We start from the raw sequence: 17,668 nt of genomic DNA, 5'->3' as shown, positions 1-17,668 counted from the left end.
TGTACCCATTTATTCGAATCCCTAGGATCCATTAATGTACCAAAGCTGCTCAGGAGTTGGTACAGTTTTGACCTGAAAGCAGGACAGTTCTTTTTTTTCTGTACCTTTCTGGTTGTGCAAATTCAGTTTTCATTCAATCTTGTTCAGAGGAGCAATCTGTTTGACTGCCACGCCACATTCTCGTTCAAGACATTCAGTAATGCATAGTGATTTTTTTTTGGGGGGGGGGGAGAGGCAGTAGGTGTGGTCATCCTGTGAGAGGCTCATTTTTTTGCTTTAGCGCCCCCTACAGGAAACCATGCTCATCGAGTCCTTTCGGGGTCACCGGGTTCCACTTTGCAACGGGCTTATTGGAAGTGGAATAACCTGCAAAAGCAAAAATAGTCAAACGTATACGCTAACATTCAGGCGAACCCACTAAAATTTTTGAGGTACCTGGTTGTGGTCGGTCAGCAGGGAGTTGTGATGACTCAGCGTTTGACACAGGAAGTCCTCTGGCGTCCACATCGCTCTCCCCTGAAGACGTGTGCTCCTCTGCTCTCATGTATAAGGCGGGCCTCTTATGGTATTTGGCCCGGTAAGTGTCCGTCATGCAGTTATCCACCGAGAAGTAAGTTGTGGGCAGAACCACATCAGGGGAGTCGGCGCCTTCTCGGCCCGGGAGCCGCTCTTCGCTCTCCGACAAGTCGTTGCGGTCCTGGTCCGAAGACTTGCTGGAGCTGGCGTCGGACGAGAGCCTGCGCTCGGCGGGTGTCTCGATCCAGCGGATAAGAGTGTTGTTTGAGAGTGCAGGGGTGGTGCTTTTGGGCCGGCGGGACGGTATTTCTGGCGGTTCCGACGGGCTCGTGCGATCTCCGCCAAAGTGTTTAGGGGGTAGCGGAGGGGGGGAGTTGCGTGCAAAGTCATCATTGCGGAGCTCCTCGTGTTCAGAGAAGCGTCCGAGGTCGTCTGAACTGATCCAATCAGAACTGATCGTCTTTGGCAAGTAAGGCGGAACCGGGCTCACTGGACTATCAATGTTTTCTTCTTTTTCGCTGTCCAGGCCGTTGTTTTCCAAGACTCCAGGAGTGTATCGGAAGGCTCTTTTTCTATTTCAAATCAATCAATCAATCAATCAATCAATCAATCAATCAATCAATCAATCAATAAATATTGGTTAAATAAGATATAAAAAAACATTGGTTAAATAAATAAATAAAAATCTGTACATAAATAAAAAAAATATAAATAAAATTATTGAATAATGAAATGAATAAACAAACAAAAATAAATGAATAAAAAAATTTGTACATAAATAAATAAATGAATAAATAAATAAATACAATTATTGAATAAATAAATGAATAAACAAACAAAAACAAAAAATGAATGAAGAAATAGGCATTCGATTGACTGAAGATTAACATGAATGCATTGAAATCAATTTACCTCTGTAAAGGATTGTTTGAGTCATGCAGGTTCAGAGACTTTTTCCCTTGTTCACCTGGACAAGAAAAACAAAAAACTCCTCAATGTTATTTCCAGCACCAAATGGTCCGAAATAAACCTAGCCGACATCTGTCGCAGCTTTGACTTTACAAAGGGAACGATGTGATGATGTTTTAGGCGTGTTATCTAACAGGGGTCACAACAAGGCTCTGCGTCGGGAACGGAAGTATCAGAGCAGCTTGTGCGGCCTGGGTGGTGGGGGGGGGGGCGAAGAGGGCACTCAGTACATCCGGTCTAGCCAACGAGCACGGACCCTCCAAGAGGATCTGGCGCCTAATAACATGGCGCCTACCAACATGGAGCTAATAAAGAACTCCAGCCGATTTACAAGAGCAAATAATGAAACGAGATTTGAGAGGCTCAGACTTGTACCTCTTAAAGCCCCTTTGAGTGTTGGCAGCGAATGTATGCACATCGGAGTTCGTCAGGGTTCGTTCAAGGAATCAAATATTCACAAGTAGTTTAACCTGAAGCGGACATTTTTGCGGTTCAATTTTGTCTCATCATTCTTTCCGAATAAACACTTTTGTGACATTTTCGGAATGTAAAACACAGTAAGTGCCGTTATATATATATATATATATATATATATATATATATATATATATATATATATATATATATATATATATATATATATATATATATATATATATATATATATATATATATATATAAAAAGGTTGCACTACATGCACGGGTAATGTTTTTTTTTTTTTTATTAGTTTGGAAGAACAAGTCTGACCGCCAAAGAGTCCTGACCTCATAGATTTTGTCTAGTCATCAGATCACCAAGCTAAGTTGGAAAAAGGTGATACACACAAACGGACGACGCAAAGGGAGTGAGCGGCCATCTGCCATGCGTCAGCACTCTCGTTCTCTCTCAAAGCATTAGAGGCTAAATCCTTTGTGCTGGCATGCAATTACCGGGGTCAGAACATGCCCCGCCCACTCCATCCACGACGCTATTGCATTTTTAAGCCTCTAAATCCACGAGGCAATTCACAATTTCAGAATGTTGATCTGCGATCTTTCTTCAAAATAAAGACATGTCATTAAATGGCAATATAAAAAAGGGGGCGGGCTCAATCCAACAGCTACCGTTGTCGTGTTAAAATGTCCGCCCGCTTGAGCGACAACCATAACTCAAGCTCGGCCTCGGCTGACCAACTCAAGGACGGACGATTTACGCAAACAACGAGGCGAGGGAATCCATTAGATCAGCCCGTGGGTTCAAACTCATTCCGACAATATTTGTGCCAGGCACGAGGGGGGCTGGCGGGGTCGCATGGTCAAGTGGAACGCTAATGGCTTCTCCTGTGCGGTTCTACGATGAGCGACCGTGAACGATTTAGCGGCGGCATCAAGTAGTCCACACGGGAACCCTCTGTGGTCCTTTTAAACGGGATCTTCGTCCCGCCACGTCTGAATCCCGACCAGACTGACTCCAGACACATAAAATGTTAGCATACAACAAAAACACCCCCCAGAGACTCACCTGAAATGTTCTACAAATGGAAAGTAGCTAGCGGATGTTTGTTTACACGAGTGTAAAAGGGACGACGAGGCCACCATATGGAAAAATCCATAAATCTATTTTCTATACCGCTTGTCTTCCATAAGGTCACAAGTGAACTCCAGCCTAACCCGGAATGCTCGGTAATTAAACTTTCCCTCATGGGGAAAAAGGAGCAGTCAGTCGACATTTTGTTCTGGCACATGTGGCCGTGGTGAGGCGATGGACACGCAACGCACGTGGAGTACTTTGCCAAACAAGTTGAGCAAGTTTCAAGACGGTAGCTTCAAGCTTCTTGACGCACTACTTGTACTCACTCCGCCCTGAATTCAAAACAAAACAAGACCACTACGCCTACATCCGCGAGAAGAAAGAAAGAAAAAGAAACAAAACTTTGGGGTGGGGGGGTGGGGTGCAGGAATGACTTTTAACCTTAGTCTGATGAAAACATTCTTGGCAGATGTAAGGCAGTTGTTTTTGTGTTTCATTCCGAAACGCAACATGACCTGGCAATAAACACGCCTGCGATTTGGGTTCCCGTCTGAATACACCTTCTGACAGGCATTTTCGGCCCGGCTGAGCACAGCCGGGTGGCCCTTACAAGCTCGCTCGCTCGCTCACCTTCATCATCATCATCATCAAGATTAACTCAGAGTTCCTGTTGAGGGAATGTCTGTTTTTAACATCGGTGAGCTTTAAAATCATAGTCCTTCCTGAATTTTTTTTTTTTCTTCAAAATGATGTTGACAACTTATTCCTCCTTAAATCACTAAATTATGACAATAATCCAATCAACTGCTCTCATTATAGCATAAAAGTAGAAGGGCAAAAAATGATTTTGAATCTTCAGATACATTGGAAATATTCTCAAGTGCCTTTTTTCTTTTGGAGATAGTGACTTACCAGTAGGAGAGGAAGTTTCCGATTTGTCATCATCACTTCCCCTTGGAGGGAATATATCCCTAAAAAAATAAATAAAAAATTTTGTTAATATTACATGAAAGACTTTTTTATACAGAATTTTTATATAGAATTATACAATTTTCCATAACAATTTCCAGGAGTGTGATGTTACAATTAGGGATGTTCAATACCATTTTTTTCCAGACCGATACCAGTATGAGTTCTCAATTCTTGAGTAGTCACCGATACCCAGCACCGATACCACCATGCTACTTTTGATACACAATATTTACCCAAACAACAATGAGAGATCATCTTTTTAAAAATATCTTTATACTCCAATCAATAACAATTGTCCTTAAAATTGCACGATACCGGTATCGGCCGATGTCGCGAGTACCGATACCGTATGATCACCATTACCTGGGATGGGTACTCGCCTATCCCTACTTTGGATGGCTTTGCAAATGAATGTATTAATTTACCGTGACAGATGCAGCTCGGGTATAGGCCGTAATTCTTTAGGGGGAAAGTTCTCCACAACGGGTGAGTCCAGATTGGCCGAGCTATTGCTAATTCTGTCACTGCTCTCGTAGCCGGATTCCGTTCTCTGGATTTTCCAGTTGTCGTAGACTTTAAGAGTCGCCGTGCCCTTCGTCCTGTCCTTGTCACCGTAGCCGCCCCGGCCGAGCGAATCCAGCGAGCTGCGACTGCTGCCGTTTTCGTGCCTCTGGTCGTCCTCGTAGATGGTCATAAGGTTATTCGGCTTGCGCTCCTCCCGGCCTCCCGACATCACCTCCCACTCTCGCGTCGGCGACTTGCTGCGAGGCCATCTTCGCTGCGACCGCTCCGGACCGGCCCCGTCGCCGTCGTCGCCTCTTAAGATGCTGTCCACATTGAGTGCCTCCCTCATAGGCTTCCAGGGACGATTGGCTCTGCTACGACCGTTCCCCGCACTCCCGGGACGCCCGCGGGAATCCTGGCTGCTATCTGTGTCGTAACCGTTGGTCTCCGCTCTCCTGCTGTACTGAGCGCTTCTCTCGCCCGCCAAACTGGGTAACACTTGAACCCTCGAGCTGGAGTGAAAGGACTCGTGAGAAGGCCTGCTGCTAAGTTGGGGTGGGCGCTCACTCCGCGTGGGACCTTTCCCCTGACTGCTGTACAGACGAGGCTCGATGTGTTGCCTGAAATTAATATCCGGGGGGGAGATAGAGCGAGAGTTGGCCCGGTCTTGACCCGGCTCTGTGTGGGAGTAAAACGCATATGGTCAGATTCAAAGCGGCACACTTTGAAGCAGGTGATACAGAGGCGATAGGATATGGAGTTATGAAGTTGTCCAAAAAATTTAAAATCAATAATACGAATTTTTAAAAAAAAAAAAGGAAGTCGGGCACACTACCCAAGACACAAATATCACCGGAGTCACTTTTCAAGCTGTTTGATGATAACCAGAACACTAAAATATAAGAAAATATAAATTTAACAAATCAAATCAAAATGTATGAATAAAATATTGGTAAAAACGCATTGGATGTGCATTTTGTTTTTTGACTGAAGAGGGAAATCAGAGAATTCCAACTGAGCGAGAGCAGGATGAAAGAGAGCTCAGACGGACGTCAGCAGTTAATCCCCGTTCTGACACGTCGCTCCCGAACCCACGCTTACATAAGGTCCGCTGAATCCGAGACGCGGGCCGTTCTCGTGTGTGTCATAAAAGCTTGGGAATTCTCCCCGTGCGTGTTTTATGCGCGGCGTCACATGTACAGGCTGGACATGAGGATGTTTGACCGACCTCTGGAGCGTGATTCCGGCCGGCGATGACCACTTCGATCAGAGTCTCTTCCGACTGGATGCGCCTCTCTGCCGGCTCGCTGCGTGACTTCCCTCACAATCTCTCGGAATTGACGCTTGGGATCATCCGCGCCGATTTTCACTATCAAACAAAATGTATACAATAGCAAGTCATGAGGGTACAGAAAGGCGGCTTAAACTTTTTAAAAATTTAATTTAATTCTATTTTTTTTGTGTGTATTTATTTATTTATTTGCCCATTTATTTATTTATTTATTTATATTTATTTAGCTATTTATTTTTATCCAACATTGCTTCTTTTATGTATATGTAGGTTCCAACTATGGGTGATCATTGCCATTTTTTTTTTCCAGACAGATACCAGTACGAGTACTCAAATCTTGAGTAGTCACCGATACCGATACCAAGTGCCGATACCACTAGTAATTAAAGCAATGACAGATTATTTAAAAAAAAAGACCTACATGTTCAATACACCATTTTTCCTTCAAATTGCATGAAATTAATGTTCTACTTCCTGAATGGCTTCAAAAGTACTGACACCTCAAAATAAGGCTGGTATCTGTACCGATACCGACACTTGGTATCCGTATTCGTCCATCCCTAGTTCCAACTGTGGGCATGTAATTCAAATATCTCAAAGTGTACCTTGCCCACGTCCTCCGCTAGTATGAGCACCGCTGCGGCTTAAGCTGGAAGACGTTTTTTGATGTAATGAGCGTGGAAAACTCAGCAGCGCGTTCAGATTCTCCTTGGTCAGTTCCAGCTTCTTCGGAGAGGCGAGTGGAGATGTCACACCTAAAAACACATTGTTGCACAACGTGAGCCCGCGACGCCATGGTTTCGGGCCGGTTGCCACCCGACTTGGACCTATGGCCAGCATGGAAGGTTTTGAGGAGGATCTTAAAACGGGGATAAAACCTCCCCAAGCTGACAAATCCTGGGGTGTATAATCCAAGAGTGAGACGTTGCTCTTTCTCTCTCGCTCTCTGCCTGCACGAGATTGACTTCAACACATCCATCATTCCATCTGCATGACTTGCCTTCTCTATTTTCAAGTTTCTTGTACTGGGTTTGCCTCAGGTTCTGTTGTGACGCATCCTCTGGCGTTATGGCGCTGCCATTAGGGTTGGCGTAAAACAGCAGGAGAGGCTGGAAGTGACCTTTAATACATTTGCTGACCACATCTTTCCACCTGGACCCGACCTAAAGTGAGAACATCAGGAGAAAAAGAAAAAAAAAAAAAAAAATCACAACCACGCCCACATTTAAATGAAAGCCATGAGCGGCGGCAGATGTCGGAACAGAAGCCAAAGCGTGACTGAAAAGAAAACGAGGATGAAACGCATCTTCGCAGTCCAATTGGCGAGCGCGTGGAACAATCACATTAGCGGGGCTTCGTCAGGTGCCGCCGCGGTGACGCCGCAAAGGCGAGCTGTGGGCTAGCAGATGCCCGTGTGCTTCTTAATTAAGCAAATGAAGATTACAGCAGTGAGATGAGGGAGGGCAGGAACAACGGAAAGTGTGATAGCTATTGAAAATGCAAGCATGGGAAAGTGGAGCAAACTATTAAGTCAATAAATAATGTATTTTACAAAGTAGACTAAAATATTTTTTGAAAATTATGTTGGCTCACAATTCATATAAAAAAAATTAAAAAAAATCAAGCAGCTTCAAACGTCGAACTGCATTTAGTTTCGTTTGGGAAATTATTCCAAAGTGTTTCATTCCATAACTTTAACGCAGGTAGGGTTAATTAATTGCCTTTGCACATGATAAAAAGACGAGTTTGTGCTTGAAGTCAAGCAGCCACACAGAATGCGTTCATCTATGGAGGTTCTGCTGTATCTATGGACAATTTGGCGCTGATCCAAATTAGGATTGCGCAGACTTGGCAGCTTGCTGCTTGAGCTCTACGCAGTGCGACTTGAGGTGAGCATAAAATGGTGAGCAACCGTTTGTAGTATTTGACTTTGTTTTGAAGGGCAAATAATGGTCAGTGTACGATTGAAGCACCTCTTTGACTGTGGCGTCGTCGAAGAAGACCCACTTGGAGGTCTTGGTGTGGTAAGCGAAGGCACAGTAGTGGCGGCTGGAGTAGCAAATCATCCCCACCAGCTGCAGCTCACCCTTTTTGGCGTGCTCGTCGGTCACTCTGTAGAAAAGCTGCGCACACAAAAACAGCGGCTTTAAATCACAACTGGAAAAAAGATCCAAAAGTAAACCGGTGGAGTCTAAAGGTTATTTAGCATAAAGCTGCATTGAAGAAACACTCTTTTTCTTGTTGTCATGAACGTTCTCATCTCGGTCACGTGATACAGTAGCAAAATTGGAGCGCAAAAATCTAAAAAAAAATGTCACAAACTTTTGGGGGACAAATAATTATCCCAAGATTTTGATGATGTATCTTATTTTATTTTTTATTTTATTTTATATTATTTACTGATCCATCAAAATATCATTTTGCATGCAACCAGTTTGTGGACCAAAAAATGTTGGTTGACCCCCTTGCCCAAAACACACACACAAAAAATTAATTCCAGAGGGAAACGGCACTACAATATCAAAAAATAGGATTGGTTTAATCCTCACGCGTTTCCTGTTCAGCCAGTTCTCACCCTTGCGAACAATAGCTCGCAAACAATCGGGGACTGCAGTGGCGGTGGGTCTGCATTTAACACCCAATAATGTCACATTAAACACTCCCGAATGAATCGAGGCTTTTTGTGGCGAGAGCTCGAGAAACATGCGGGAGAGAGGGCCGTCAAATAAACAAACTCAACACTTGAGTGCGGAAGTTATGTAACATGTGAGAAGCCCACCCCCAGTTGATTTCCAGCAGCGCTGTACAACTCGCCAACGGCGCTCAAGCTCTTCTGGTAGGGAGGGGATTTGAACCGGTTGACACGAACTAAAAGTGGGAAGGGGGGGGGGGGGGGGGCTTTTTGATCAGCGGGGCAGGGAGACCCCGGCGGGGCACCGACTGATTACGCAACGGTCGCAAGCTGACGACGGCGTGCGTGGTGTGTGCGACGCTCACCGCTGACAAGCTGAGGTGAGGCCCCAGTGAGCGTATCACGTCCTCGGTGAGGTCCGACTGGTCCGAATCCCACACGAAGCCGATGGTGACGATCTCCGGGGAGTTCATGAGGACACGTCTGATCCGAATCCTCTGGCCACATTTGCTCTAGAGCGGGAAAGAGTAAAATTAAAAATCTTGAACTCATTCACCACCAGCCCCATTAAAATGGACATCTATAACCGTCATTGGCAATGAATGAGTTTATTTTTAAACAGATTTCCCAACCTTTATTAGACACAAAAGACACTTACGGGACAGTTACGAAGATCTCCGACTGTACACGCCGCTTGTAACAGTTCTCCAAAAGTTTCGTCCTTGCGCTGTAACATCTGTTGGCTGAGGAACAGGAGATCCAAACGGACAAGTGAGCCGGACGAAAACGGCAACGAGCAGCTTTTATGTTTTTGTTGCTTTACCAGAGCGCGGTGGTGGAGACGTAATGCACCAGCTCTATAAACGGCAGCGGGTCAGATGAAGCCCCGCAGCTACGGCACACAGACTGCAGACAGAGAGACAAAGTGAGCAAAAATATCTATCATTGTTGCCTGGCCAATTACGTTCACTGCTGTAGTGAAAATGACTCAAGGTTGTAGTGTGCATGCCGGCCCAGCAGTTGGCAGTGTCACAAAAATGGACATCTGAGTTGCAAACATGGTCATTCCGCAAGCAACATTTAAAAAAAAAAATACTAAGAAATAGGGTTTTTTTTGGGGGGGTTTTTTTTTTTGCTTTAATGAGATCATTAAAGAAAAGTTTTAATTTAGACAGTGGTCTGCAGAATAGGTTACATTAATTATAAAACTGCAGATTTTTTTTAAATGAAGTGGCTAACTTTGAAAATGAAATGTTTTTTCTGTAGAAAGGGGCAGGAAATGTGACATTTTCCCTGTGCTCCCTTTCATTACAATGTTATGTTTTCATATAAACATAATAAAAATGCAATGTAAATAATTTTTGAATGCAAATTTTTTTCGGGTATTTCAGAGTGAGGTCAAACTGGTTTGTTAAAGCGAGTCAGCATCACGCAAGGCCCAGTGGTGTTTGCATGTGTGTGTGTGTGTCTCACACACTCTCTCTCTCTCACACACACACTCTCGCACACACGCACAAACACAAACACACACACACACACACCATCTGTGATTTAGTGGCTTCTGCTGATGCTGCATTGAAGAACCTGAGTCCAATCAAATCGGCCTTACTCCACTGAGGCCGCCCGCTATCAGAACGTGACGGATTGGACTCGCACAGTCTCAGACGTTGATTCATGCGCGCACCTTGCGAGTTGGGGTTTCCGGCATTGGCGCAAGCAAATTGCGAGCGAAATGACATCCCACTGACCTGTTCGTAAAGCGACATGGCAAACTTCTGATGGGTGATGCAAGACTTTGAGGTGCACGCGTCCGTCTCCTCGGGCACGATGTGCAAGTGGATTCTCTCCAGTATATTTTCCTGTCACACAATATTACATCAATCAACAACAACTCCTCCAAAAAACAGCCTCGCTAAGAGCACCCCAGTCAGCTTTGGGATGGGACGGAGCGAGCTGAAATTTAAGCAGAAGGTTTCAAAGACGAGCGGACGGTGACTCGGGTGTTGTCAGATCTCCACGTGATAAAATATTCAAGACTGCATGGTTGCAGCTTCACAGCCAGTTCATCTTACAACGGATGCTAAATTCTCCAGTGGCATGCCAAGAGTTCAAGGGTGAAGATCTGTGGGCAATTAACATTGGTGCAAAAACAACTTTGCCACAAGAGCCATTGTAAATAAAGCTACATTTATTTATTTCCTTATTTATCTTATCAACCTTATTTCCTCAATTAGTACTCATCAAAATGTTTTAGGATGTTGTCATTATTATTATTATTTATATTAATTTTAAATAATACTAATAATTATTGACATTATTTATATTAATTTTAAATAATACTAATTATTATTCATATTTATATTAATTGTACATTTTATTATTATATATTATTATTATTATCATTATTATTATTATTATCCTTGACTAATGAATTCTTCATTAGTGGTATTGATACTCGCCCATACCCAAAAAAATAAATGTTAAACTTAGAGACACGAGATTAAAAAACAAATAATAATAATAATAATAATAACTGCAATTCTCACAGGTGCCATTTGGCTCATGAGTTAAGCCTCTCGAACCAAAGCAGCAGCACCTAGCAAAGATTCGGCCTATTTTCTTTGTTTGTCCAAACTAGTCCTTTCTATTTTGTTATTTTTTTTATTTGGTTTAAAATCAACACATTCGGCATAGCACAGAAGTGATGCAATCCTCAGCATTTATATAATCTGTCATCTCGATATTTAGCGGCAACCTGCTAGGGGGGCTCGATGGGAGAGGAAAGGAGAGACAGAAGCTCTTTTCTGTGACCTCGCCAAACAGTTTGTTGCAGTACACACGGGTGGGTACACACTCTCCCGGTTACGCTGGTTTCCCTCCCGAGGGGTTTCCAGAGGAACTTACAAAGCACTCTGCGGCATCGTCCATGAAGCCCAGCTGGAAGCGCTGCTCGTCCTTAAAGGTCTCGGCCAAGGCGTGACGCAGGTTGTCTGAAGGCAGCGCTCGCTCCCGACTGTGCTGGAACTGGGAGAAAATGCCCTGAGGAGAGAGGAGGGAGGGGTTGGTGCAAAAAAAAACAACAAAAAAAAAACGAAAACTGCTCTTCCCCGAAACGCTCTTTACCTTTAATGCGCAAAAAATGCACGACTCGCCTAAACAGAAGTGGCCTGGTAGCTGCCTCAAACTTCGTCTGAAGATATCAAGCTGCCAAAGAACCTACACAATTGGACAAAAACAAACAAACATTGTTTTGCATTTCCAAGGTCTTCCAGAAGAGAAACCACGCCGGCAGGGGGGACTGCTCATCTCCAACCAGCTCATCTGCCGCCTCACCCCGTGAGTCACGCAGGGCTAGAGGGTGACCTCACTCCAGGCAGCTGACTGGAAAACCATGAGGCAACCCGGCAGCCAACACCCCACCAGTCACACAACACAACCATCAAGTGTATTGTTACGTCGTCAAACTGAACGACTTGACGTTCAGATTTGGCAAAGACAAAAATAAATGTAGAGACTGGATTGTGAATAATGAAAAAAAGAAATGGGAGAAACGCCATTTTAAGCATTTCCAGGGTAAAGACAGTATATTCGATTTTAAGGGGATGACGCAATTCTGGAACAGGTGCGTGAGCTTTGACGCTGGAGTATCCTGACGTCACCTAATTCCAAGTTTCCCAACTGTTTCTGTCACAAAGCGCTTATTTTAGAATGAGTCAAATATGATGACACACCACGCAACAAAATTTCACAAAACGGATGTCATCCATTGTTTATCCAGATCATCTTGGCAACAAAGGCTATGATCACACTGCAGCTCATTGATTTTTTTTTGGGGCCAATATATTTTCAAGTAGTGTAAACAGTACAATTGCATTTTTTTCCAAATCCAATAATACTGATTTTATATTGAACTTAATGTCAATTAAAATTTGTTGTGACTCAGCAACTCTACAGTACCAAACATTTCAAATTAGCTGATTTTACTTTTTTTTTTTTTTTTTTTTTGTGAACAGAGCCCGAGCCTGTTATTTATTCTAATTGACCTCAGATATTTTATTTATTGTTCAATTCTATTGGTTGATCTCTCATCGCACTCGAATAAACCGTCACATAGCATTTGGGACTTATAGTCTAATGAACCAGCATAGATGTTAGTAATCTGTCTTTTCATGTTAACGGAACAAGTCAAGTCGTACCTGCACGGCGCTGTTGAGAAAGCAGCTGTTCTGGCCCGGTTCGTTCAGCAGTCCTTTGGTGGGTGCCAGAGACATCATGCTCCCCGGCTGGTAGCCCTTCCCCAGATTGCTTCCGGGCTTCCTGAACAACCTGAGTAATGCCATCGGGTCGGAGTACTTGAAGGAGTAAAGTGACCCCTGAAAAGGTCTGGGGCTATGTAATCCCACAAGCTATAGATGTCCTGCTACACATGGGCCACTAGTCCATGTCTTGCGTGCATGAGGAAGGTCTAAAAATCAAAAGGGGGGTCCGGGGATGGGGAGGTGGTTTTATAATCCAAGTAACACGTCTGTGAGGTTTACTGGTCCACAGGTGAGATGTCTTCTAACCACTGAGGACTCTTCTTGCCACATATTTGTGATGCTTCTCAGGACATTCAGCGGTCTGAAGATTCACGTTCAGCTTCTGTTTCAAAACAACCACAATGAGATCATTTGGATTTCACAACCTGGCCAGGAATCTTGTATATCATTAACATTCATAAAATTTCCACGGCGGCCTTTGGAAATAAAATGTTCCCCACCCTTGGCCCAACTGAAGCTTTTTAGGAATGTCAACAAAGCTTGCACATTAACTTTTACAAACAGCTCTTAAAACAGAGGACAAGGTCGAGTTGGAGCGCGAACCCGGCAACTTGCTTTCACCGAGCGTTGACAAACAAAACGTTTGTCAAGCCAAAACAAAAAAATTCCGACTCACAGTAGCCAGGACATGTCACCAATTGAATCTCATTATTGTCACTCATTAATCTTCTGGTCTATGCGACACATTAACCAAGATGAATGTAGAACAAAGATGGCCGAACATGTTTATGTACAAAGACCAACAACAACAAAAAAAAAAAACTCGAACCTGATTTTTAGCCAAAACCAGTCAGACAACATTTGCCATTGTGGCATTTCAAGAATCCTAGACAGATAACAACACGGCTAGCATGGAAGAAGCTATTCGAGTTTAAACGCTGCTTTGGCAGTCATCATCCTCATGCTATTCAATTAAAGAGTGGCGGCCGGGGGAGTGGGCCCGTACTTTGCAGCCCGGCCTCCATGGCAACGGGATTCCGAAGCAATCACTTAAGCTCGGAGTTGCTTAAGAGTTTTGCAGATTAGTTTCAAGTCTGGCGGGAAGAGTGGAACGCGGCGCCGTCCTGCCACTGCTGTACGCCGCACTCGAAAGCGGCAGCTATTATCAGGTGTGAGGGGCTGTAAAAAAACACCTCCCAATCATTTTCACGCCCTAAATACAAAGAGTCAATCCGTGTATGACACTTGTATCAAAATTATTTTGAAATACTGTTAGCTAAGATGCTAGCTAGTAGCAATGAAGATATTTCACAGACGTCATTTAAATTTCATGGTTAGCGAGCCATGACATGTTTTTTGTCCGACAAAGCATTTCGAAATTGACCCCGGACACATTTTTAGACTGAGCCGGACCAGGTTACAGGCCACAGAGGTTAAAGAGGCGCATGGCGAAAGAGTGACGAGCCAGCATCGGCATTCTTACAGCCTGCCATCATCTGCCATTTTACGATTGTCTAATAAAAACCCAATCTCCACGAGAAAATCGGATCCCCTTGAAATCAATTTCAGCGGGTCGGTCGCCGCCTTGTGTATATCCATTGAGCAACGACTGACAGCTCAACAGGCAGAAATTATTGTTTTTCCCACCAACGAAATAACATTTTTTCCCCAGCATTGACTCATGGAATGCCGACGGATCGAGAGCAGTCTACTTAATACGCGATAAAAAGGAAACCATTGATCCCAGTATGGAAATTGGGTCACTGCATCAGCTGGATCAGAACACACACACAAAAAAAACATGAATAGCAGAGAACAGAACAATCGGGCAAACACGACGAATCAAAAATGAGTTTCAACATTTTAAGGGACATTTTGTGACGACTAACGGAAGAGATTCACGCAGGCTTGAAATGAAAACGGAATAAATACTCTGAGCTGCCCAGTTTTATAAGCAAATATGATTTGTTCTGTTTCTTTTAAGGGGAAGTCCGGAAGCCCGCCAATAAAAAGGTTCGCCCAGGAAGTGTCAAGCGAAAAAAAGTCCAGAGCTTCTTTCTCTCCGGTCATTTAGAAAATGTACAAGCTAGCGCCTCGGAGCAATCGCTCGAAGAGGCGCATCAGCAAGTCTGGACGGGGGGGCCGAGGGAGTTGAAGCTTTGGCGCCAAGTCATCGGCATTTGATCGACTGATGGACGAGCTCGTTAGGAAGGCCCGATTTTGCGCGGGAGGCAGGAATTCCCGATGACTCCATACAAAATCCGATCCATTTTTTTCCCCCCTGTGAGAATTTCCTGAACTCCTGTTCAGATGGCCGAATGTGCTTTCAAAAAAAATACAATTTATTTCCCGACAGACTGAAGGTGGCTGTCGAGCCTTTTGGACAACAATGCCGCATTCGGGCCTGCGGAACAGATCGGATCACCAACAGGGCGCTGACTCACTCGCTATTCCTCCTCGCTGTTGTCCAACAGAGGAAAAGCTACAACAACACAAAAGCACATGTTCCAAGACTTCCTACTCAAACGACGTGTGAACAGGAGCAAAACTCGGCTTTCCTTTTCACTTAAAAACAATTTGTTAAAAATGGAAATCAAACAGTAACCAAGTCAAGACTTTGTTAATCAAGCCCCCTGAAAAAAATAATAGAGAAAGCATTTCTCCTAGGGTTGTGCAATTTATCGAAATTCAACGACAATTATTGGACGCCATGATTACAAAATTGGCATAATCGTAATAAAAACGATTATTAATAGACAACATTTTTGTTTATACAAGAACGCTATACTTGAATTCAAACAGCACATTTATTGTCATTGTTCTAAAAAATGTTACATGTTCGAAGAAACATAACATTTTCAAAGAAATGTTGTAACAAAAAATAAACGTTTATTTACAGAATCATAATTTCAATTCTTAAGAAATAATTGAGATTCAATCATCTAAATATTCAACACATAAACAAAGGCCTTGAAGCGGCAGTGAATTTATATTGCAACATTTGAGCAATTGAAGTGGAAGATATTATCTATTTCAAATGCCAAGGAATGATTCGCATACTACCACTATTTTCCTGTCAAGAATTCCAACATGTCAGTTTCTTTTTAGCCCTAAAGTGTGTCACTTCAGCAGCTACCATCTTGACCCCCAGTAACCTAATTTTTGTACTTTCAGAGTCATGCCAGCAGACTTTTCCCACAGAGCTCTTGCAGGCCAAACAAAATTCAAACAGAAAAGACAAAAACAGGTTTGTCGACATGCTTCTAACTCCTTTTTGAAGGACAGAAATCGACCACAATGGTGTCATTCAGGACGAGCCGTACTGTACAGCTCAGATAACGGCATTTGATCACGACACTTTTGGTAAATAAGCCAACTAAGGTTTTCACCAGAGAAAGCAAACATTGCATCGTGCAGGTTGTTGCAGGTGGTCGTCCATCCATTTTATGTTCCAGGGTACAACCTGGAACACGTCACAAATTATTAACTCCCCACAGGAAGGCCAGAGCTGGGATTCGAACTCAGAACCTCGACTGTTTCTTTCCAACTGCCAATACGAGAACATTTTGACCACTTTTATCATTTGTTCTTTCTTTTAATACTTCAAAGTCAATATTCCATTGTGTCTGCTACTCATACTGTTATTGTGGGATATTGTTTAATAATTATTCAATGTTATCGTTTAATTGGTCGTGTATCCTTTTGTCCACATCGTAAATAATGCCACAGTGAAAGTGTACAACTGGTGTTTTGTTGGAACTGCGTTTTATTCATACTTCATTCTTCAAAAACACGAATTGTCAAATACCTTTTTTGATTATTATTTTTTTGTAACTTTGCCCTCCGACTTGTTTTACTACCACCACACGAGTGAACACTTGACTTGGCTGGCAATCAACATACGACAAAGGTGTAAACAACAAACTTTTTTCCCCCCCACACGATTGATGTCGCTTTATATTTGGCTTAATGTTCGTTATTTATCCTTATAATGCTTTTCAAAGCTACTTCGTTTCATATACTGGTCGACCTGACTTCCTGATTCTTGCGCTTACCTGCGTTCAGGTACGTTTCCAACACGCAGTACTCAAATAAAAATAATATAAATAATAATAAATCAAAAGGTAAAAAAAAAAAAATGAATTTACCTTGGGGATAGTCCGAAATAGATGTGCTTGTAATATCTTCAAAAGCAAGAGTTGCGAAATTGAAAAGTGGGAGGACACGTAAGGAAAAAATCGCAAACTTCCGTTCTTGTTCTCAACTCCAAATGTCGCCTTTCTTGTGACAAATAATTCCTTTTACGGTTTGAAGCAGGATTTGCTTTAAAGGCTGCGATGAGGAAGAGGAAAGGAGGTCTGGATCAGCGGCGGTAGTCCCGGACGAGGCACCACAAACAGACCGGTTGACTTTGTTGCTTTCGGCACCTGAACTGGATTCGAGATGTTTTTCGAGGAGAGATGGACGAGATGTCCAAGTCAAGTCACGCCCCTTCCTCCTCGACTCTCCTTCCTGCGGCGTGCTACGCACTCACGCGTGTACGTACACACTCGCACAAGTTGCACATTGCATGCACATTTGCTATTTCTGCACTACTGTGTGTCAGCGAATGATTAAACGGGACGGGGGGTGGTGGGTGTTAAATATTGACTGGCCATGGCACAGTTGTACGGATTGCATATTTGTTGTTGTTGTTTTTTTTTTTCCAACGGAGCACAGCGGAGGCAAAAGTGACATCTGCAGGCTCTCGTTAGCCAGACGCCATCTGCGTTATGGACTCGTGTTATGTAAAAGCGACGGACAATTAAAGCCCTACACACTTAAAAAAAAAAAAAAACTTTGTTATCCACTGTATGTGTTAAATACTTCCTTGTTTTTGGTCTACTTTAATGACTAACTTTTCCACCGCCAAACTTTCCTCAACTGCACAAATGTTTTGACCTGCAATCCTTGTTTTGAAATATGCTACATAAAGTTTATTATTCTAATTATTATTTGCAGTTTTCATGTTGTGT

The 17,668-nt window shown here is 43.3% G+C and overlaps 1 protein-coding gene across 1 annotated transcript; it reads right to left on the bottom strand.

Annotated features, from left to right (window-relative positions):
* Positions 1 to 225: 225 nt before the first annotated feature.
* usp53a (ubiquitin specific peptidase 53a) lies at positions 226 to 17,267 on the bottom strand. The gene is made up of 17 exons (XM_085904952.1): positions 16,802 to 17,267; positions 12,591 to 13,035; positions 11,518 to 11,610; positions 11,299 to 11,433; positions 10,143 to 10,253; positions 9,218 to 9,300; positions 9,053 to 9,137; positions 8,760 to 8,906; positions 7,736 to 7,885; positions 6,763 to 6,925; positions 6,368 to 6,517; positions 5,700 to 5,840; positions 4,393 to 5,149; positions 3,908 to 3,966; positions 1,429 to 1,483; positions 436 to 1,088; positions 226 to 366 (listed from the first exon to the last, which is right to left on the bottom strand). The coding sequence occupies exons 2-17, from the start codon at positions 12,732 to 12,734 to the stop codon at positions 287 to 289; spliced, it is 3,006 nt and encodes a 1,001-aa protein (XP_085761078.1). The 5' UTR covers positions 12,735 to 13,035; positions 16,802 to 17,267; the 3' UTR covers positions 226 to 286.
* Between the last annotated feature and the right edge of the window lie 401 nt (positions 17,268 to 17,668).

Source organism: Syngnathus leptorhynchus, chromosome 2, assembly GCF_054491065.1.
Source record: "Syngnathus leptorhynchus isolate UIUO chromosome 2, UIUO_Slep, whole genome shotgun sequence".
Taxonomy (NCBI): Eukaryota; Metazoa; Chordata; class Actinopteri; order Syngnathiformes; family Syngnathidae; genus Syngnathus; species Syngnathus leptorhynchus.
This window is presented reverse-complemented; position numbering and strand designations above follow the sequence as displayed.

Bases quoted from the DNA above. Each gene is read 5' to 3' on its own strand.
- usp53a (XM_085904952.1), bottom strand. From the start codon at position 12,734: ATGGCATTACTCAGGTTGTTCAGGAAGCCCGGAAGCAATCTGGGGAAG. The intron at 7,886-8,759 runs GTGAGCGTCGCA...TTGTGTGCGCAG, and splicing joins CTCACCTCAGCTTGTCAGCG to CTTTTCTACAGAGTGACCGA. The intron at 1,484-3,907 runs GTAAGTCACTAT...TTTCTTGTCCAG, and splicing joins GGAAACTTCCTCTCCTACTG to GTGAACAAGGGAAAAAGTCT.